This window comes from Phascolarctos cinereus, unplaced genomic scaffold (genome assembly GCF_003287225.1).
Source record: "Phascolarctos cinereus isolate Bilbo 61053 unplaced genomic scaffold, phaCin_HiC Scaffold_726;HRSCAF=1367, whole genome shotgun sequence".
NCBI classification, from domain to species: domain Eukaryota; kingdom Metazoa; phylum Chordata; class Mammalia; order Diprotodontia; family Phascolarctidae; genus Phascolarctos; species Phascolarctos cinereus.
The window spans coordinates 283,992,953-284,017,111 of record NW_027556098.1 but is presented as its reverse complement, the minus strand read 5'-3'; the positions used below and the strand labels follow the sequence as shown (position 1 = coordinate 284,017,111).

Here is a 24,159-nt window from a genome sequence, read left to right as displayed (position 1 = left end):
CTGCCAACCTCGAGATTCTGTGCTTCTAAGGAAGCAGAATATCTTTGGTTTTAAGGATCTTTATTAATCCTATTTTGTTGTTACTATTGTTGTTGTTTGGTCTTTTCAGTCCTGTTCTACTCTTCATGACCCCATCTGGGATTTTCTTGGCAAACACACTAGAGCAGTTTGTCATTTCCTTCTCCAGCTCAATTTACCAGATGAGGAAACTGAGGCAAACAGGATTAAGTGACTTGCCCAGGGTCACACAGCTAGTAAATATCTGAGGCCAAATTTGAACTCAAGAAGATGAGTCTTCTTGACTCCAGGCCTGGCACTCTCTCTACTGTGCCACCTAGCTGCCCTTTGTTGTTATTATTTTGTAACTTTAAAATGAAGTTGTGGCAGAATTCTTGAATCACAGGCATTATAACATCAATGGCCTGAAGCAAAGACTCTGGCAAAATTAGGGGGGAAATCTGGGAAAAATCTAGAGAAAAAAATTTGGAAAATGTTCCCTCCCATTGTATCTATGCAGACAGATTTCTGAATGAAGTTAATTAAAATCTAACTCATATCCACCACTTCATTTAATACCAGTCAAAGGATCTCTTCTTTTACCATGAGAGCAGCTGTTGGTTTTATTTTTTTAATAACTGCCTCCTCTGGGTAGTTGTCTCAACTCTCCCCTTCAGTTTAATCAAATCAATCAATTGACCAAAACATTTACTGAACATCACCATGACTAGGTGCCAGGCACTAAGATCAGTGCCCTAGGGCACTAATACATAAACCATTATTCCTGCACCACAGGAGTTTAGGAAGAAGCTGCATGGTCCAGGGGAAGGCGTGCTGTATTCTACAGCAAAGGACCTTGATCTGAATCCTGACTCTGCCGCTTAATACTTGTGTGATTGTTGTCAAATCACTTACACCTCTTTGGGACTCAGTTTCTTCATCTGTAACATGAGGCAAATGGACTAGATGACCTCTCCGGCCTCCTCTAGCTCAAAATCAAGGCTCTTACTTTAGTTTCCTGCATTAGTCGGTCATGTCCAGATGCTTGTAGTATTGAGTCATTTTAAATCCAAGGAGCCTTTTAGGAGTAAGCCTCCAGGTGGCAGGACTAGTCTGTCCTGATTTCTTGTGGCAGGTGAGCGTGATCTGTGGCAAATGTAAGATCTTAATTTCTTTGTCATGTCCAATTCCATGATATGCATGTAGATTTAGCCTCTAGTCTTTTTAAAAGGAGATGATTTATATCAATCAAAAGGGAAATAAATAACCTCTCCAGGAGGAGAAGCCAGCCATTAGCAATAAAACCTATAAGCAAGAAAAGGCTCCGCTATCTATTTTTCTTAACTTTTCACAGACTTATTGTCCAATTTGTGGACCCTATTCATTCTGTTCTGCATGCCTGAATCTGTTTCTTTCATTACTCTATTTTTCTACAGAATAGGGAAAGGGAGATAAGAGAAAATGATGCTCAAGCTAGGCAATTTGTTAACATCTCAAGAAAGAAATTCTATTGCAAAAAAGTTTTAAATGATTAGCTAAAATGAGGCTTTGGGATCATCTGAGATTATTAAGAAGCCTTGCTCTGTTGAACCAAGATTCATTATTAACTAAGTTTAATTTTGAGTTTTGAGCATGGTTTACTCCACATGGTTTACTACAGTACACTGGTTAAAGATGGGAAAGATAGAAACAGTTATGGCATGCGCAAAGAGTGGTATAACCAGGGCATGAAGAGATGTGGTTTCTGATCCCAGTTCCTCCAATAATAGTTACCAAGGGGAAATCACTTTTCCTCTACAGGCCCTTTTTTATAATCTCCAAAATGAGAAGGGTGTAACAGATAATCTCTAAGGTTCTTTTTAATTCTGTCGTTCTTTGATTATAAAGGTGTAAAATGACACTATCACATTGCCATAGTTCCAGAGTGTTCTACCCTGGCGAAACCACATGGGGAATATTTCTCAGTTCTGACACTTTAGGAAAGACAATGACACAATGAAGTATGAGATGGGTACAGGACTTCAAATCATGCTAGAAGAGGGCCAGTTTAAGAAACCGGAGATGATTAAACTAGAGAAGAGGAAACAGGTCAGACATGATACCTGTCTTCACATTTCTGGAGAACTATCGTGACAAAACAGAATTCACCTTGTTCTGTTCAGAGCAATGCATAGAAGCAACAAAAAAGCAGATTTTAGCCAGCGAAGAGAAAACTTCCTAACAACTGGAGGTTCTCCCAAACGAAATGAGCTGCCTTGGGAAGGCTGTGAGCTCCCAATCACTGCTGGTATTCAAACAGAACCTGGACAGCCAGACACGTGTCAAGAGTGCTGTCGGACAAATTCCTATTTAGTTACAGGTTGAACAAAATGCCCTAAGGTCCTTTTCAGCTCCAAGTCCTATGGTCTTATGATGTTTCAGGGCTCTTCTTAGGTCTAAGATTTTACAGTCATATATATCCACCCCATTCTGCCTATGAAAACATATCTTCCCTGGGGTAGAGGTGGGTAAGGAAGGTGGCAGAGGGGAGAGAAAGACTATTAAAGAATCTCACAGTGCCTGCTTCTCTTCATAAGCACATCAAATGTTAGTAAAGTGCAAAGCACATTCCTATTTTTACAAAGAAAGAAAACAATTCCAGTGAGTATTAGGAAACTATCTATGCTACAAGAGGAGAATTATTTGTTAGCAGATTTAGAACTGGATGGGATTTTAGAAACCGCCAATAGGAAAACAGAAGTCCAGAGGGGCAGTGACTTGCCCAGCATGATACAAACACAAAGTAGCAGGGCCAGGCTTCAAAACTAAGTCTCCTAACTCTGACACCGTTTCTATTACGTAAGGGTTTGGGTCAGAAATTCTCTTTTCCTTTTAAATTAAATTTAAACTCAATCTTATATGCCCAAAGTAGCCTCTTTGTTTAATTATTCTTTAATTACTGTTAAGTTTAAAAAATAACTGACCTGAGAAGTTCACGAAAATATTTAAACTGTTTCAAACACCTTTTTTAGGGACTGTGTGAAAGCACACCTTTCTAGAAATGTTATAACCCGGCATATGCCATAAGAGAAACTTTTTCTAAATGCTACTTGTCATAAAACTCCTCTCTCTTGGACTCTCTGTTTACATTAGGTAATATCTTCTGACAAAAAAGCCTTTTACTCTTGCTTCAAGTTATGTTTGAATTAAAAAAAAAAAAAAGACCATAGACTAGTTCTCCAAATAGTCTCACATTTTGGGCTGCCCAACGAGAAATCCCATGGGCTCGCTCACTCTTCTCAAGCAGCTCAGGAGGCTCTCAGCTGCATCTTCATTTCTGTGGCCACACACAATCAGCCAGTTATTCAAGCGCTGGGCACCTAATAGCTTGCAGTGACGCATGTCCCGCGACCAATCAGCAGCAGACATGGGCTGACACTGAGAAAGAGGACAACATCAGGATTCAGTGATTCCATTCAGAAGGCAGTCATATCAAAGTCACATACAGAGTCATCTGGTCTAAGCAGAAATGTTTGGTAGAGTTCGCTCATGCCAATAATGACCGCTACAGAAAGCCAGAGAATGGCTGATGGAGAAGAGATCTTAGAGATCCTTTATTCTAACCCTTTTGTTTTACCAATATGGAAACCCAGTCTAGGGGGAGAAGTGACTTCATGGGATTATGGGACTGGAAGTAACCTCAGAGTTGTCTAATTCAATTCATGGCCAATGTGGAAGGGACTTTGGAGACATGTATTCTAACCTCTTTGTTTTGTTTTACTGATACAGAAACCTAGGTCTAGTGGAATGAAATGATTTCAAGGAATTAATAGTTTTGAAGGGAGCTCAGAGGTCATCTAGTTCAACTCAGTGATGAACAAGAATCTCTTTCATGAAAACACTGACAAGAGGTCATTCTGCCTCCACTCAAAGACCTTCAGCGCACAAACTTTTACCTCCTAAGGCAGCCCCAACTGACTTTGGAAAACTCTAGCTATTAACAAGTTTTTCCTTACATCAAACCTAAATCCCTCTTTATAGCTTCTGTCCACCATCCCTTTACCTCTGATCTCTGGACCCAAGAAGAACAAGTCTTCTACCATAGTAGAGTCTTTCCAGTACTCAAAGACTGCCATCATGTTCCCCCTAGGTCTTGTCTTTTCCAGGCTAACTAGACATAAGGTCAGCAGACTTAAAGTTGGAGGAGACTTTAGATGTCATTGAGTCCAGCCCCTTCATTTTATAGACAGTAAGTGGGAGAATTAGGATTTGAACCCAGATCCTCAGACAACAAATTCAGAGTTTTCTCCAAAGCACTATGCCGCCTCCTCAGTTCCTTTAACTAATCCATATAAGATATGGTGTCCATTCCCTTCACTGTCACGGTTGTCTTCCTCTGCACTGGCCTTTTTACAACATTATAATCTCAAACAGAAAATGCCAAATGTGATTTTCTAGATTGCTTCAACAATATAAAGGCTAGTACAGAAGATGGTAGAGGTCAGGATTCTTTTTCTATGCAGCTTACCAGGAAGCAGAGAGGTGAGACGAGGACATACAAGCTTTCCCTTCCTCTTCAAAAGCCCCAGGGATTAGAAATCTAATAAATCAAGCACTCTGCAGAACTACCAAAGCCAAGCACTCCAGGAGCACCCAGACAAAGCTAAGATTAGTTCAGCAGCCCCTCCACACAGGACCGCTCACTGGAAAAAGGTGAAAAAGGACCTTGCTGCAGGTTTTGTTATCTCGTTTGTGGGCCTGAATTTTTTAATAGCCAAGCAGCACTTTCCTCCAGAAGCTTAAAAATAAAAAAGAAATGACCAAAACTATGGGATCACTGTTGTAGAACCTTCATCTTCATAATCTATTATCAACTGATCAACTGTGAAAGATTCAGCTACTCCGACTGACACGATTCAAGACAATTCCAAAGGACTCACGATATGAAAAACGCTAATGCTAAAAAAAAAAAAAACCTATCTACCTCCAGAGAGAGAACTGATGAACTCTGAATGCAGACTGAAGCATACTTTTCTTATTTTCTGTATTTTTCTTGCCTTTTTTTTTTGCAACATGGTTAATATAGGGATGTGTTATATGACTTCACATGTATAATCAGTATCATATTATTTGTCTTTTCAATGGATGCAGTCGGGGCTAGAGGGAAACAGAATTTGGAACTCAACATTTTAAAAAATTAATGCTAAAAATAAAAAATTTTTACAGGATAATTTATTATCATTAAATAAAGTGCCATATGTATCATTACTACGCAAGTGCTACAAGGATCTGGGATTTTGTGAGCATAGGGAAATTTTCATTGTGAGAACTCCATTCATCAACCCATATCACAACCAGTTTAAGCTGATAAAGAGGCAATGTGTTACAGTGGAAAGAGCAAATAACTAGAAGTCTAGGGAATCTGAGTTCAAATCCTGCCTCTACCACTTACCACCTATGTAACCTTGCACAAGTTACATAACCTCTCTGGGCCTCAGTTTCCTCAACTGTAAAATAAGTGAGTTAGACAAGAGAGTGTTTAAGGTCCCTTTCCATCACCAGACCTATGATTCTGGGAAGATACGTGAGGTATCCAGAGTTTCAATGACTAGCCTAAGGCCATACAGCTACTCAGTATCAAGTGCAATGTGAACCAGGGCTTCCTCATTCCAAGCCCAGCATTCTAAACACCAGACCATGCTGTGTCTCACAACAATATAAGGCTTTATCGTTTTATTCACAGCAATCTTACAAAGTAGGTAACTATAAGAATTACTATCTCCATGTGATATCTGAGGAAACTGAGGCCAGCAGAGGTAAATGGCTTACCTACAAGCCCCCAGTTTGAAAGTGGTAAAGATGGGACTTGAATCCATTGCCTGACTGCTTTCTATACATTCTAGAACACTGATCTTATAATTATTTTTAGGGTTGCCTTGGGCATATAAGTTCCCAATGGTATCAACAGAATCTGCTTCAATTACAATGAACTGGGAGTAAGGAGGTCTGGCTTCTAATTCCAGTTTTGCTACTAATGAGGTGTTTAATTTTACGCAAATAAATTCACCTTTCTAGGCCTTAGTTTTTTCATTTATAAAATAAGGACGATCTCTAAGATACCTCCTAGTTCTCTAGTTCCTTAGGAACACACACAGATTTAGAGCTTCACAGAGGAAGTCCAACCCCTTCATTTGACAGATGAAGTCTAGGTCCAAAGCCAATTGATAGGAGGCAGGGTTGTGACTTACTCAGGATCTTTCTATGAGCCTATATTTAAACAGCGGCTAGAAATAACATCTTCTAACAAGTCTCAGAGTACAACACTTTGACACAATGGCATCTACAATCTCCCACTGAGCACAGAGAAGAATTAAGTAATCACCTCAGAGGCAGGTAGATAACACAGTAGATTGAGTGTGGGAGATGGATTCAGGAAGATTTGAGTTCAAATATGGTTTCTGACTCTTACTAGCTGTCTGGTCGTGAGCAAGTCACTTAACCTGTTTTCCTCAGTTTCCTCAACTATAAAATGGGGATAACAGTACCTATTTCCCTGCATTGTTGTGAGGATCAGTCAAGTTTAGGGTCACTTAGTGCAATGCCTAGCACAGAGTAGAAGTTTCATAAAGGCTTGTTTCCTTCCAATCAAGTCAATCACCATTCATTAAACACCTACTATGTGCCAGTCACTGTGCTAAGTCCTGGAAATACAAAGAAAGGCAAAAAAATAGCCCTTGCTCTCAAAGAGCTTATAGTCTAATGGGGGAGAAAACATGCAAATACCTATGTCCAAACAAGACAAATCAGAGACAATCTTAGAGAGAAAGCATCAGGAAAGGCTTCTTTGTAGAAGGTGAAATTTTAGAGGGGATCTGAAGAAAATCAGGGAAAATGAGGAGAGGGAAAATAAAGGATGCTCTGACAGAACTGCTATCCAGGAAGACTCTGGGGTTACAGAGTTAAGGGGACAAAGTAATTAAATAGGATGTGATCCATCAGTCACTCTAACTGTTCACACTTATAGGCACAAAAATATCTCTTTCCAAATGAAAATAAAACGACAACACTCACTATACTGTCCTGCATTAGTATTTTCTCTGAAGGAACTACGCGGCCTGTCAGAGACACCTGGCATCCAAACTGTAGTCCCCAGGTCTCTAGTTCAAAACGAGCCTCCGTGTTTCTGTGGAGAAGAGAATCTGACATGAAATTATGAATGCATTCATCTTCAGAGGAAAAAAAAAACAGTGAAAAAAAACTGATGGTAAACTCTCCCTCCTTATTTTTGCTGGATTTCTCATATTGATGGCTCATTTTTTTTTTTATCATTTCATTGTTCCGGCAAATAAACACAACTCCAAATATAGGCAGCTATGTGGCGCTGTTGGCCATCAAACACAGCACCTGGAGTCAGGAAGAGCAGATTCCAAATCTGGCTTCAGATACTTACTATGTGACCCTGGGCAAATCGCTCAGCCTGTCTGCCTCAGTGTCCTTATCTGTAAAGTGGGCATCATAAAAGCATCCTCCTCCCAGAGTTGTTGCGAAGATATAGGTAGTAATATTAGGAACACACTTTGCAAACCTTAAAGCATTATAAGTGCTAGCTATTATTATTAGATACAGTAGGTTGAACCTAGCTAGCTCCAGTGGACAAGGGAAAGTTCTGGTGGGATTCTCTAATCTTGCTGATTAGGAATGAAGTCTAGTAAATATATACAGTCAGAAGGTGACTGAATAAAAACAAAACTGCATCCAATGAGGGTTTTTCTTTAGGAAGGCAAGTGTGCACAGAAACCTCTGAGGTGATGAACTGGTCACCAGGAACTAACATTGGTGACAGTCTAGAGGATAAAGAGAGACAGAGAGGGGCCTGAAAGCCACAACTCTGGTTCTGGTTCTCCCTAGAACACTGTTCCCTTTCAGTCTTTAGTGGTGTTTCTAAGTTATCCAACGACCTGAGTTAATAAAACGTTTTACAGCTTTGGACTCGGGAGGATCTGAGGTCAAATCCAACTTCAGACACTTGACACTAGCTGTATGACCCTGGGCAAGTCATTTAACCCCAAATGCCTCACCAAAAAAAGGAAAAAAAAATGTTTATAAAATTTTTAAAAAAAGAAACCATTTTATTTCACATGCCAGGCATCTAAGGCATTATGTGTGTGAGGGTCATTGTTCATGAGACTAATTAAGACAAGTGACATAAGTAAAGAGCACCATGGAGATTAATCAGGAGGACTGACCTCCAGAATGCTGTGCATAAGGACAGACCAAGGCTCTAAAGCCAATTACCAGGGGGCCAGCGATGTAGATGGACAATAGACAAGAGGCCAAGCACATGACTCCAGGTGGACAGGAAGATCATAGGATCACAGATCTAGCCAAAGGGAACCCAGACATCACACAGACCAACCCCCTAATTTTATAGATAAAGAAGCTAAGGCCAGGGAAGGTTAAATGATTTGCCCAAAGGCACGGATGTAAGTGTCACAGGGTAGGATCTGAACTCAGGGTGAAGAATCTATCCCCAACTAGAGAGGCTAGGGAGGCTTTTCAAGGAATGAGGAGAGCTGACTCAGGGGAATGGAAGCCATTTTTATTCTGGGTTAAGGGTATTTATAATTTAAGGGAGGACTAGAAGCCCAACTGAAGAGTCATACCAGACCTGTCCCTAACAGGATTCTGCAGTAGAGCTCAAGTAGGCAAGTGAGGACACTGGGGGGATTAGGACAGCAAGTGGTTAACTATGTGAATTGAGTAAATTACACTGACTCCTTCTTGTGACTCAATTCTGGAGCTAGGTTCGTTTCTATTCAATTATGGGTGTAGTCCAACTTCTGTCTTGTGAGAAAACTTTATTCAATTGTGGGAATTGGGAAAAAAATCTTATTGCACTGTCTGAACTTAGCCCTTTCGTGGCTGGGAAACTGGACCACCTCTACCTGCTGCTTAAAGACCCTTAACCAAGGACCTAGGTTACATTGATCAGAAACCCAGTCAGATCCAAAGACTAATGCAAAGAGTTTTCTAACAATTATACATCTCAAGCAACCCATTTGTCTTATCTGAAAACTGGCCCCATACTAACCAATCAGTTATTGTTTCCATGTTCCCTTGACTGGTCACAGATGTTTAGGGAGTGGGACACCTCTTTCTCTGAAGCCAGGGAACTATACCTTTTCACTCTCCCCCTCCCAACTTGGAAAGTCCCTAATCCTTCCTCCAATTAGAAATCAGATTAGTTAATGTTGTATTGTTTCTTTTTAATTAAGTGGCTTCATTTGATTAATTGTTTTTAATGTATAAAAGTCTGTCTCCCACTGTATCATGTCCAGACCTAACCTAAGAAGGGGGCTTGGTCTTCTTTTCTTGGGCAATTGCCTTGCATTGCTTATTAACTCGATATGAATCTTTGTTTTCCTCAGTCATTTCATCTTTCACCTACCACATAAGACACTCAGGCTCAGGCATTTGTATTCCTGCTTACACATATCCAAATCCAACAAGAATGAGGCCTCTCTATTTTTCTACAGAATAACCAGGAAGTGTGCAAGGTTGTGCCCAACCATTCTGTAGAATGTGAGATTCTAGAACTTGGATTGTAGATGAGAAAGAAAACAATGTACTCCAAGCAAGGTTTTGTATCACAGTAAATTACCTCTGAATGTTATCAGCAAGTCTAGACAGTCTCTGTTGCCTGCAAATAGGGTTTAGATGAGTTTCTGTAGCCAGGTCTTTCATCACGCGGAAATCTGAAGTCACTCTTTTGCTCAAACCTATCAAATTTGAAAAAACACAAAAAGGAAAAAAATTTACCATACACTTTATCACTCCAAGCCCTCACCTCAGTCACAATTTTTGCAGTTTATTAAAGTAAGGTTGGCTTCACAACTGAGGTAACTGTACAAGAATTCAATACGCAATTGCATTATTAAAAGTTCTTCAAACTTCCAAATCTGATGCATATTCATTCATTTATTTAACAAATACTTATTTTGATTATATTCTGGAAATATCTGAAGGGCTGAATAGCAGAAAGAGAATCAGACTCATTTATTATCTCAGTTCCAGAGAGCAGAACAAGGACTGGTTGGTGAAAGTTGTGAGGAGGAAGATTTTGGCTTGATATAAAGAGCTTACTAAAAATCAGCACTATTCAAAAATAGAATAGCAAGTTCAGTGAAATGGAGTCAGATTGGCCACATAACAGGAAGAAATGTATCCTAGTACCCACAACACAACCCCTGGACTCCATAACGATCCAGAAAACATACCAGATTGAGTCCAGATCAGGAAGTTCAAGAAAAAAAATCATGAGTCATTTTTCCAGTTCAAGTCAAAACAAGGAAACAAACAGAGAAATCTTTGGACATTAGGGATCAGAGTCTGGCCGGAGGTGTGTTGGGCAGAGCATTCCAGGACACAAGGCCTGAAAGAAGGCCAAGGCTGTATCCAAGGTCGAGAAGAGGTCCCAGGGAGACCCTGAGATTGTGCAGAATACAGGACCATGGTAGCCTTGTAGATCCCTACTCATTTCCAGATAACAGATCAAGGGCAAATTTAGGAAGGGACATATAACCAAAGGTGGCAGATGATGACTGGTCACAGAATCTAGGTTTTGTACTAAATGAGGAGCAAATTCAGAAGTAATCAGTAGCTGCGTGGCTCAAACCCTAGGAACAGAGCAGGGACTCAGTTCTAGCCTCCAGTCCAGGCTGAAAGCTGAAAATAACCAAGAGCAGAATCCCAGACCAAAAGGGAGCCTGCAGTTCTGTCATTAAAAACCTAAAGAGCTTTCCAGCTTATTGATAGTGGGCTTAGTCCAGCAGCAGTCTAACTGGAACTTCCAACTAGGGACAAACCCACAGGCATGTAAGCTTAAACCCAAACCTAGGTCAGGAATTTGCAGAATTCAGACCAGGAGGACAGTGTGCAAACCATTGCCTTAATCACACCATTCTGGAAACAATGAAAACTTATAGGTCTCCAGCCTGAATTGTACTTGAGGTCCTGGAATAAGATAATACATTAGAAAGCAGCAGAAGGATCTAAGAGTACAGTGCCTCAGCTCAGATAGTCCCTTCAGAAATGTGCAGAGCTTGGCCCTAAAATAAATCTCAGAGTTAGGCAGTAGGCTAGAGGAATGAGCAAACAAAAAAGAAGCCCACCATAAAGAGTTGTTGTGGAGAAAGAGATGTTCAAGACACAAGTCCAGAAGAAGAGACTGACTCTAAAACATCTACAAGCAAAGTCTCAAAGAAAAACACAACTTGGGCACAAGTCCAACCAGAATTCCTTGAAGATATGAGGCAAGAATTTTAAAAAGAGCTAAAACTGATTTTGAAAATGAAATGAGAGAGCTAGAGGACAAAATGGGAAAAGAAATGAGAGTTAAGGAAGAAAGATATGGAAAGAGAATTAACAGCTTGGAATAAGAGGTACAAAGTCTTACCCAAGGGAAAACCTCCATGAAAATTAGAATTGACCAAACAGAAGCTAATAATAACTTCATGTGACATCATGAATATTGAATCAAAGTCAAAAGATTTTTTAAAAATAGAAGAAAATGTAAGGAATCACTTGGAAAAAAACAACTCAACTGCAAAATAGATACAACAGAGAAAATTAAAGCATCATTGGACTACCTGAAATTCATAACCAAGAAAGATCCTAAACATACTATTCCAACCCCCCCCAAAAAAACCACAACTACTCAGATCTCTCAAAACCAGAGGAAAAAGTAGAAACTGAAAGAATCCACAGGTCACCCCCTGAAAGAGATCTCAAAATGAAAACTCTCAGTACGTAGCCAAAATCCAGAGCTTCTGGGTAAAAAAAAAAAATACTGTAAGCAGTCAGAAAGTGAGAATTCAAGTACTGTGGAGCTAATTAGGCTCACACATGATTTAGCAGTCACCCCTATAAAAGAGTGAAGAGCTTAAAATATGATATTCCAAAAGGCAAAATATCTAGACTTATAGCCAAGCATAATTTACCCAGCAAAATTGAGCATAATCTTACAAATAACAAAATGGGCCCTAAATGAAACAGAGGACTTCTAAGCATTCTTGATAAAAAGGCCAAAGCTGCATAGAAACTCTGAAATACAAACACAGAAGTCAAAGGAAGCATAAAAAGGTAAACATAAGCAAACAGTCAAAAGAGATTAAACAAGGATAAACGGCTTACATTCTAAAATGGGTCGATGATACATGTATCCCCTTAGAACACTATCATCAGGAATCACAGAGGAAATCTAATTAGAGAGCACGGAAGTGGTCCTTATTATGTTTTGTTAATCTTAAAAGAAGAATGAAAAGAGAAGGGAAGAACACACCAGGGTGGGGATAAGTACTGGAAGGACGGAAAAAACTATGTGATATAACTGGGTGCACAAGTAAAAGTTTATACAAAAAGGAGAAGAGATGGGTGGAGCAGATAATATTTGAATCTCACTCTCTTCTATACTGGTCAAAGGAGAAAATACACACACACAGAGTAGGGCACAGAAATATGTAACACTCAACAGAGAAACAGGAGGTAAAGGATCTATGGGAAAGAAGGTAATAAAATGGAGGATTAGTTAAGGGAGTTAAGGTAGTCTTAAGCAAAACAAACTCTTAAAGAGGTGGCAGGAATGAAAAGTATAGGAGAATAGGATGGAGAAAATTAGACAATTAATCACAACTGTGACTGTAAATAAAAGAACTCACCCATAAAAAGGAAGAAGAGAGTAGATTTGATGAGAAATCAGAATCCAATAATATGTTATTTAAAAGAAAAACATCAAACAGAAGAATATACACAGAATCAAAACAAGATGCTGAAGCAGAATTTATTATGCTTCAGCTGAGGTTAAAAAAAAAAGGCAGGCATAGCAACCATGATCTTAACAACAACAACAACAAAAGAGTCCTAATTAAAAGATAAACGGGAAAAACATATTTTGATGAACTAAATGACAATGAATTAATATCAATACTAAACATATAGTCACTAAATGACATAGAATCTAAATTATTAAAGGAAACATTAAATGAGTTACAGGGAGAAATATATAGCAAAACTATAATTACAGGGGACTTCAATTTATCCCTCTCATGCCTAGATAAATCTAATTTTTAAAAAAATGACTGACCTGAACAGAATTTTAGAAAAGTTATTTCTGATAGATTTTGAGAATTTTGAATGGAAATAGAAAGGAGTGTACATATTTCTTATGTATACATGGCACCTTAAAAAAAAAACTGACTATATTATGACATATAAACTTCACAAATTCTGAAAAGCAGAATCAAATTAAACAAACCTTTTATGTACCATAATGAAAGTTATATGCACAAAAGTCCTCTGAACCAAATATTAAAAAATAACTGAAGACTAAATAACCTAATCTTAAAGAATGAGGGGTCAAAAAACAAATCATAGAAACAATCATTTTCATTAACTATAATAACAAGACAATATACCAAAATTTAGAGAGTGCAGAACTTAAGCAGTACTTAAGGGAAAATTTCTACTTCTAAACACTTTCATCAACAATAGAAAAAGAATAGATCAATGAATTGGGCACATAACTAAAAAAAACAACAACTAGAAAACCAACAAATTAAAAACTCACAATTAAACACCAAAACAGGAATCCTGAAAATCAAGGGAGACAGCAACAGAAGTAAAAATGAAAAGTCACTGAATAAACAAATCTAGGAGCTGAGTTATTGGGGGGGGGGTTTTGATCAATAATACATATAAGCCATCAGTTAACCTGATTTTTTAAATGAATAAAAATCAAATTACTGATATCAAAAGTAAAAAAGTCAAAATTCACAACCAATAAAAGAAATAAAAGAATGCACTGTTAGTGAAACCATGAACTGGTTCACCCACTCTGGAAAATAATTTGGAACTATAAAAATCTCAAAAAGCTATTAAACTTTTGAACTATTAGACCTCTGAGCCAGGCAACACTTCAAAGAGATCAATGAAAGAGAAGAAGGTGCTACAAGTACAAAAATATTTATAGTATCTCTTTTTGTGGTGGCAAAGAATTAGAAACTGCGGGAGATGCCTATCAATTTGAGAATGGCTAAAAAAGTTATGATACATGAATGTAATAGAATATTATTGTGCTGTAAGAAATTATTTCAGAGAAACAAGGAAGACTTATATAAACTGATACAGAGTGAAATGAGCAGAATCGGGAGAATAACTTATACAAGACTTAAACCCAGGTTATCTTCCTGGCTTCAAGGCTGGTTATCTGCTCACTATGCCTTTCTGTCTCTCATTGCCAACTAAATATAAGACATAAGAATTACCTGTGAGAAAGCAGAGCTCAGGAACCAGGTGAGCAATCCGGACTTCACCACTGTCAGTTCCCTTACTTTTCAACTGACTAACGAGCATTGGCTGGGTTAGGTCAGATAAGCTGATATCATATTGCTATAAAATACAAGATTAAAAAAGGAAAAGTTAAGAAACTGCAGAATATAAGACCCTACTCTTGTCATTTTTCAGCCTCCGCAACCGCTGTCACATCCCATCAATGCTGATGCACCTTGAATTTCATTAACTCTTTCTAGAGGGACCCATCTATTACTAGATGGCTAAACAGAGAATTCTGTAGACTTGATAAAAGTAACATTCAACAAAGCATATGACAATGACAGTGGACAAAATGGAGAACTAAGTACTTGAATACTAGAGACAGCTAGGTGGAGCAATGGATAAAGTATCAGCCGCAAAGATGGGGAGACCTGAGTTCAAATCTAGTTTTTTTCCTAGCTACGTGACTCTGGGCAAGTCACTTCACCTTGCTCAGACTTAGTTTCCTCACCTATAAAATAAGGATAATTACAGCATCTACCCCCTAGGACTGTTGTGAAGATAAAATGAAGTATTTATAAAGTGCTCTGTAGACCTTAAAGTGCTATACAAAGGCTAGCCAGCTATCAGAGGTGTGTCAAACTTGGCTTGTTTGCTTGCACAGCTGGAAACAGATTAAAATGTAATTGGGAAATGTTTAATAAAATAAATGAAAATACAATATAACATAGATGACATTAACTTGTGGTTTTCTGAGTCAACATGTAGTCTGGAGGTATTCATTTCTATTTGAATTTGGCATCACTGCACTAGATGATAATGCAGTTGGGTGTATCTGACACTAGCTGAATAACAAGACCCAAAGCTAAGTCACTAAAAGTTTTGATCCCAACTTAGAGGAAGTTCTTTAGTGAAGTACTCCAGGGATCTATTTTGGCCTTGTGCTGCTCAGCACTTTTAATCAATGATGCGAAGTCACAGAATGCAATATAGGCCTTTCAAATATCAGCAGGTAACACAAAGCTGAGAGGGACAAATAGCCTGCTGGATGACAGAGTCTGGTAATGGTGGTCGTCCTTCATTTTCAAAGAGGACCAAGATGACATCACTATGCTAGAGTCAAGTTTTAGTGCGCACAACTGTGGCTGATCAGACTGATATGAGCTTGGAATGTTTTACCACAGGTCGGGCACAAATAGTCCACGTGAACTTTTGGGGTGGATTCTCTAAGTTTACATATCTTGCATTTCTCTTGAGCTACCTCAATTCTGCTTTGCTCACAGAGCAGAATACCTTCTCTGATGTGGGCACGCCATGCACAGGATCACTGCCCTGTGCCAATGTCTCCCATGTCACACAATCAATTCCAAAGTTCTTAAGAAAGATCTTGAGAGTATCCTTACATAACTTCTTCTGACCACCATGTGAATGTTTGCCCTGTAGGAGTTCTCCATAAAATATTCTTTTTGGCAAGCATACGTTTTGCATTCAAACATGGCCAGGCCATAGGAGTTGTGCTCTCTGAAGCAGAGTTTGAACTCTTGGCAATTTAGTTCGAGAACAGACCTCACTGTTTGGTACCTTATCTGTCAGGTGATCTTCAGAATCTCCCTAAGACAATGGAAGTGATTCAGTTTTCTGGCACAGCCTGGTATACCATCCAGGTTTTACAGGTGTACAACAATGAGGTCAGCACAATAGCTCTGTAGACCTTCAGCTTGGTAGTCAGTCTAATACTTCTTCTCTCCCACACTTTCTTTCGGAGCCTCCCAAACACTCAGCTAGCTCTGGCAATGCATGCGTTAACGTCATTATCAATGTGTACATCCTGGAAAGTATACTACCAAGGTAAATGAACTTAGCCACAGCATTTAAAATCTCTCCATTTGCTGTAACCAATGGTTCCACATGGGTGGTGTGTGGTGGCATGGAGCACCTGTGTTTTTTTGCTGTTAACTGCTAGGCAAGCAGCAGAGAATCGATCCATACTTTGTCGCATCTCAGCTTCAGAGGTTGCATTGAGTGCACAATCATCTGCAAACAGAAAATCATGCACCAACACTCCTTCCACCTTGGTCTTGGCTTGAGTCTTTTCAAGTTGAAGAACTGAAGCTAAATATCTGCATTCAACAAAAGCAACATCCCAAGGCAAAACGACTACCTGAAGATTAATATCAACAGATTAAAGCTCTTCTCTCAGCGAGAACAGTATGTTGCTAGCTTGGAGGGAAAGTTGAGCCAACACACAGCTGGCATCAGTGAAGCAGAAAAGGAGTGGGCAGCTTTCAGAGATTTGGTGTACAGCACTGCATTTGCTCATCTGGGTCAGACTAGCAAACATCAAGACTGGTTTGATGAAAATGACGGGGAAATTCAGAAGCTGCTAAACGAAAAATGTGAGCTCCACAAGGTTTACCAGCAGGATAGTTCATCCATCTCTAAGAAGGCAGCATTTAATTCCATCAAAAGTAAAGTACAAGCAAAGGTTAGCGAGTCGCAGGATTCTTGGCTCAGTTAAGAAGTAGATGAAAGTCAGTTTTATGCTGATAGTAACATCCAAAGTTGTTTTATGATGCCCTGAAGGCTATTACATAATAAAAGGATCTCACACAAGCTAGACTGGTGGGTGAAATAATAATAATATAATACGGAAATATTTAAAGTTCATATGTCTTCAAAAGATCAATGGGATGGGGATGTATCTCTTGACTTATTTCTTGTGAAAAATATGGAGGTTTTAGTAGACTGCAAGTTCAAGATAAGTTAGCAGTGTGGTGACCATAAAACGCTAATGCTACCATTCCCATTAAGAATAACAGCAGGGCAAGGAAGGTAACAAAAGTTTCCATTCTACTTGGCTCTGATCAAACATCTGGAATACTGTGTTGGTGCTGGGCACCACATTTTAGGCAAGACACAAGACAATCTGGAACGAGAAGGAACACAAAGACAGTCAGACAATGGAGACATGCCACCAGCTGAAGAGTTTGGAGAAAAAAACGACTTCCAGAAGACATGATCAATACCTTCCCAAGTATCCGAAAGTTGTTATGGGGAGAAGGGTTAACTATTCTCAGTGACGCTCAGAGGGTCACTGAGGCATTAGATGGCTGCTGCTAAGAGGCAGAATATGAGGGATAACTTCCTGATACTTAAGAGTTATCCAACAGCAGAATGACTGCTTTGGGTGGCATGTGTTCCCTGTCCCTGCAGGTCCTCAAGGCCACTTGTTAGGAATATTATAGAAGGGATTTTTATTCAGGGGTAGATTGGATAAAATGGCTTCTGGATTCCTTCACAACCTGTAGATTCTGTGATTCTTTGATTCTGTGATACTCACCCTCTACAACACCCTTTACAAAGCCGTTTTTATCAACACCAACTCTCAACCAAATCTCATCTAACTTTAGCCATGCAATGTTCTGCTTAACATTTTAGATATTTATATGTATCTTTTTCCCCCTACCATATCACAAACTCTAGGAGAGCACAGGCTCTCATTTTTGTAATCATTTTCACATTCCCCATACTACCCATAACAATTTTAGTCATAACCACAAAGTCGTGGACGAGAAATCCATACTACATGAAACCATATAATTGTTTTTCATAATGATAGCTAACATTTTTTAATTTAATTTTTTTTTTTTGGTGAGGCAATTGAGGTTAAGTGACTTGCCCAGAGTCACACAACTAGTAAGTGTTATGTGTCTGAGGTTAGATTTTAACTTAGGCCCTCCTGATTGCAGAGCCAGTGCTCTATTCACTGTGCCAACTAGCTGCCCTGAAACCATATCATTTTGAATGAGAAATCCTACATTAATCTAGCACATTCTACTTCGTTCCTATTGGCTGCCTATTGATGATTATTATTTATTATTCCTATTCCCCATTTATTAGGGTCATGTTTATGATTCTGATTGATAACCTGCCTTCTTTACTCAGAATGACCATATAATGACCATCGAATATCTCCTTCAGCAGCTCATGCTTTATTTTCCTCAAGGCTCTGAATAACATCTCAAGCTGAAAACTAAGCTGGATATCAACTGGACTCAGTGTGGCCTAGTCCAACTAATTATTCCAACTGTTTTAATGATCAATGAAGATTGCCATGGGATTGATTGACCAATGATGATAGGCATTAATTGTAAAGGAAGTAGACCAAGGGAAAGAGAGGTTTTTTTTTTTGAAATGGAGCTATGGGGGCAGCTAGGTGGCGCAGCGGATAGAGCGCCAGTCTTAGAGGCAGGAGGACCTGAGTTCAAATCTGACCTCAGACACTTGACACTTACTAGCTGTGTGAACCTGAGCAAGTCACTTAACCCTGATCTCCTCACACCAAAAAAGAGGGAGCTATGTGAGACTAAGCAAGTCACTTCTCTAGTCCTCAGTTTTTTCCTACATAAAAAGAGAAGGCTGGACTAGATGGACCTTGGAGGACCCTTCAAGCTCTAAATCTACAATCCCATCCTGAGCAAAGTTAAATCCTTTAATGACTTTATGCCTCAGTTCCCTCATTTGTAAAATGAAAGGCTGAATTCAATGGCCTTTAAGGTCCCTTCTTCTGGCTCTAATTCTATGATCCCATAATCGATAAAAAACAAAACAATTTATAAACATGGTATTTCTCACAATAAACCTGGGAGGTAGATAGTTGCAGAGTGAGATGGAGAAGGGAGAAGGCAACATTTATCTAACACCTACTACGTGCTAGGCACTGCGCTAAGCCCTTTACAAATACCACCTCATTTGGTTATTATGATTCCCATTTTACAGCTGAGGAAACTGAGGCAAATGGATTTGTCCTGAGTCACGAAGCTAGTAAATATCTGCAGCTGGATTTGAACTTGGGCCTTCCAGACTCCAGGCCCAGTGCTCTATCCACTAGCTGTAGTTACACCCTACAGATAAGGAAATGGAAGCTCAGACCTGTTAAGGCTCACGATCATGTAGTACATAGGTAACAGAGGAGAGCCAGACACAAATCGAGGTGCCCCCAAGGCTTGGAATGCAGCCCATCCCCACTGCTGTCCCTTAGAATCTATAGCTTCTTTCATAGACCCCTTGGGATGATACCTTCTGCCTAAGCTTTTCTTGAGTCCATTTTCAGAAACTTGATCCCTTCTAAGAATCTCCTTTTTCCTACAAAACTCAGCTCTAACACCACCTCCTACACAAATCCTTTCTTGATGCCTGTGTCTTCTCCTTCAAAACCCACTGTATTTCTTTTGCATATATTTTTTATACATTTCTACACATATGTGTCATTTCCCCAATAGACCGTAAGCTCCTTGAGGGCAAGGACTGTTTCATTTCTTTCTATTCCCAGCACCAAATCTTACATATAGTAAATATTTAATAATATTGATTTTAACTGATTCCTAGTCCAGTGCTTTTTCTACCACACCACCCCCATCACTATATGCTGCCTCATTTTCTCAGGATGGTATCTCACTTGCTAATGTCCAAAACTGTAATTTTATTTTCTTCCTTGCAAAACAAAACAATAGTAAAAAAAAATGCCTTTGAAAGATTCCACTTAACATGTATCTTCTGTGTAATTTACTTCATCCTATTCAGAGAATTAAAATTTATGAGAAATCTGGGTACTATTTTATGCTAATAACAATTCTAATTAAGAAAATAAGAGGCAAGAGTTCTTCCATTTCAATAAAAACCTTTTAATAATAAAAATCATAAATAATCCAATAAGTTCATTTTAGGTTAGTGATTGAACCTAACGCTGAGAATAATCAGTGACACATTTTATATAAGCACTCTTGTATGACGAGCTTATTTCCCCTTGAATAACATATCCTGCTGTAGAAATATAAATGCAACACTATTCCACACACAGCATCTGCAGCTCTTCTAAATGTTTTCCAATTAAGACAAGAAAAAGAAATATAAAGGGAATTCAGTCTCAGGATTTCTGATAGCTTGAGGGCTGAGTACAAAATAATCAAGGTGGTATACGGGGAGGTGCCCTGGGCTTGGAGTATGGAGATCTGTGTTCAAGTCCTTGGTCTTTCAATAATTAGCTGTATACAGAGGGCTAGCCTTTGTGTGAAGAAGCCCTGGGTTTGAGTAATGCCTCTGACACATCCCAGCCTTAAAGTTGGATGGGACCTTAGACACTATCTAATTCAAACTCTTTAACTTCTAGATAAGGAACTGAGGCCAGAAAAGGTTAAGTGACTTTCCCAGGATCATAATGCTAGTTAAGTGCCCAAAACAGGACTTGAACCAAGGTCTTTCTGACTTGAGTCCAGCATTCCATCCATTACACCAAAGTGCCTCCCTGGGGAAACTCTCTAAAACCCATAAGCTACAGAGAAAATCACCAGTCTGCATCAATAGGAATTTCCATACCATGAGTTCCCAAAACTAATGAAATCACAAGTCCAGATATTAAAAAAAAAAAAAACAACCTTGGCATATCTCTTCACTTTCATAGTAACAATGATAATCATAATCATAATCATAACAGCAGCTAGCATTTATAGAATGCCTACTACATGCCAGGCACTGTGCGAAACTCTCTTTACAAATATTTCTCATTTGATCCTCACAGCAAGCCTGGAAGGTAGGAAATTAATAATGAAGGGCACTGATTTTTTTAAGTACTTTAAGATTTCCTAAGCATTTTCCTCAGAATAATCCCAAAGCAACTATTGCAATCTCCAATTTACAGATGAGAAGGCAAACATGCTTAGTGCTTTTACAAATATTATCTCATTTACTTCTCCCAACAATCCTGGCCCATTTTATAGTTGAGGAAGCTGAGGCAAACAGAGTTTAAGCAGCTTGTCCAAAGTCAAAGGGCTAGGGAGTATTTGAGGCTGGATTTGAACTCAGGTCTTCCTGACACCAGGGCCAGAGCTCTAGGTCCATAGTTTGCTCTTCTGTAATGAGTGAGGTGGACCAGAATGTCAGTGCTATCAAACTCAAACAGAAAGGGATCCATGCTGGCTATTGACTTAGAAAACTGTAAATTAACATTATTTATGTTGTATTGTATTTTTATATATTTTATTAAACATTTCCCAATTACATTTTAATCTGATTCCTCCAAGTTTGACAGTTCTGGATTAGATAATGCAGCTAATATTCTATGATTCAAATGGTCCTCCACTGGGGAGAAGAGAGAAGTACATGTAAGAAATCATTTTCCTGATTTTTCTCTAATTACAGCCTGTGCACAATCCAATACTCTCAATTTCACAGATAAGGAAATTGAAACTCAGAGATGTGGAGAGACTTTCCCAAGGCCATAGAACTAGATCTCATTATGAGTGGGGCACTGCTGTAATCTTTTTTCATTATTTATTGTTATTTAATAAATAGTTATTTAATATGTTTTAAAACACAGCTATTTTAATGAAAAAAGATTTAGTCATGCCATCAAAGAACATAAACCTCTGAACAGACTTTTGTTGTTGCTGAGTCATTTCAACCACATCTGACTCTTCGCGATCCCATCTGGGGTTTTCTTGGCAAAGATACTGGAGTGGTTTGCCATTTCCTTCTCCAGAAGGATGAGGAACTGAGGCAAACAGGGTTAAGTGACCTATCCAGGGTCACACAGCTAGTAAGTATCTTAGGCCAGATTTGAACTTGGGTTTTCCTAACTCCAGACCCAGCACTCTATCACTGTGCCACCTAACTGCCCTTTCAACAGACTTAGGGCAAAGGAATTCTCTTTCATTTCAACCTGTAGAATAATTGTTTTCCTGGCCATAATTTTTACATACCTGTTTATAATAATCAAAATAGGTGATCTTGGTGCCGTCTCGTTTCTGAAAGGCATCAGTCGGCTTCACAGACCAATCAATGTCATCAATCCGGTAAGTTCTGTTATTGTACCTGGGTGAAGATCAGAATCCTTTTTTTAAAAATAAATTAATTTTCCAAGAGTACAAGACAAACAGCAGTGAGTAAACAGATTTGGCTTTGACCAAATGAAAGACATGGGGTTCAGGGTTTTTGCCTCTGATACATATAGCTCAAGTGACCCTGGACAATTCAATTCATCTGTCAAAATAACTCTTTAGATTAGCAGGCTCCAAAATGGGGCCCAGGGGACTGTGGCATGACCCTAAAAGATTTATAATCAACTAGGGCATGGAATATGGATAAAATCCCACCATTCTTGCATCATGCCTGTGTACATCATAGGATGTACACAAACTACCCATATGTCCTCTAACACTTACTTTCTCCTCCCTTTCCAATGCAAGCTTCTGACCTACCCGCTTCTGCCCCAGCCCTCAGGGCTATTACAACCTAATTGGTACCGGGACACTCAAAGCCGCAGCTAGATAGGTACCACTGGGAAAAGTCCACCCCACTCCCACCCACACTCACCTCCTCCTCAACAGATCACCTTATGGCTATGTCAGGCACCCTTTAGAGGGCAGGTTCTGCATTCTGGAGCAATAACAATTGAGTAAAATTCTTAAAATGTCCCCCCTCCCCATTTCTGTCTTAGGCTGGCCTTAGTACCCACATAAAGTTTGTAAATTGGTAAATATACACACTGGAGGGGGTGGCACATGCTTAAAGATTTTTTATTAATAGGATGCACAGTCAATGGCAGAGTAGATGCCATCAGCAAAAAATTCTTAAGCAAGCCCCTTAGTATTTGTATATTTACTTATTCATAAATAACACACGTGGATTTCTATATATTATATACATTGTAAAGCTTTCACAAAAAAATAGAAATTTTTAAAAGATGAGATAAAGATGAAACAATATTGGATTACAGAGTCAACAGAACCACTGGAATTTGAGTAAGGGAGTAAGACAGTGACATACACCTCGCTTATTTTTTTCAGTCAAGGTATCCTCATCTCAGTCATTTTGGATGTATAGCAGCCACTTAGGCTCCTGATCCCACTACTGACTCGCTCTCTTTCTGACTAGCTCAGCCCTCTTTAGGCAATCTGGTGGCTTCCCAGACTTGAGAATTCACCTTACAGTGCCAAAGTTAGTGTAGACACTCAATCTAGCGTGTTACAGCTCTGAACTCCTGAACTCAAGCAAGCCTCAGAGTCCCTAGTAGTAGGGGATGCAAAGGTATAATATGCAAGAGTGTAATACCATGCCCAGGAACGGCAAAGTGGTACAGAGGATTGCACGCAGGGCTTGGAGTCAGGAAAACCTGAGCTCAAATCCAGTCTCAGACACTTACTAGCTGCATGACCCTGGGCAGTCACTTAAGCCTGTTTGCCTTGGTTTCCTCATCTGTAAAGGAGCTAGAGAAGGAAATGGCAAACCACTTCAGTATCTTTGCCAAGAAAACCCCAAATGGGATCATGAAGAACAGGACATGACTGAAAAATGACTGAATAACAAAATACCATGCCCAGCTTTGTAGGCTCACAAGCATACCTACATAGATAAATTATCAGATTAACTAACTGTCACCTTGGAAGATGCAATGACTCTGGACCTAAAAGACCCCACTGACTCCTTTCATTATCATTCCATCCCTGCTCCTAATCACTGTGAATCATTAAGGGCCAAATGCAACCATGTAAAGAATGTAGTATCCTTACCTTGTGAGAACAATACATCCTAGCAACTCCTTTTCACAGGTTTCTATGAAGTGTGACTTGTCTTTTCTGTTATATAAATCAGCCATGAATTCAAGAACTGTCTCATTACGTAAGACTTTATGAGTTACATTGGCAGTAAACATGAGCTTATTTTCAAACTGTGAGACAGAAATGGCAAATCCGGGCCACAGGGACAGTCTTATGAAAAAAGAAATTAAAATGTTTAAAAATCATTCATGAGTATTAGACTTCTATTAAGCAGCAAGGTAGCTCAGGGGGTAGAGCGCTG

The 24,159-nt window shown here is 39.2% G+C and overlaps 1 protein-coding gene across 1 annotated transcript in view; it reads right to left on the bottom strand.

Moving 5' to 3' along the window:
- PIWIL4 (piwi like RNA-mediated gene silencing 4) overlaps positions 1-24,159 on the bottom strand; it is a 67,802-nt gene that overhangs the window by 19,071 nt on the left and 24,572 nt on the right. The window contains exons 7-12 of the mRNA XM_021000696.2: positions 23,871-24,068; positions 22,062-22,173; positions 14,298-14,421; positions 9,638-9,755; positions 7,048-7,159; positions 3,230-3,414 (exon numbers count right to left, since the gene is read on the bottom strand). Coding sequence (XP_020856355.1) covers positions 3,230-3,414; positions 7,048-7,159; positions 9,638-9,755; positions 14,298-14,421; positions 22,062-22,173; positions 23,871-24,068 — 849 coding nt within the window. The remainder of the gene's footprint in view (positions 1-3,229; positions 3,415-7,047; positions 7,160-9,637; positions 9,756-14,297; positions 14,422-22,061; positions 22,174-23,870; positions 24,069-24,159) is intronic.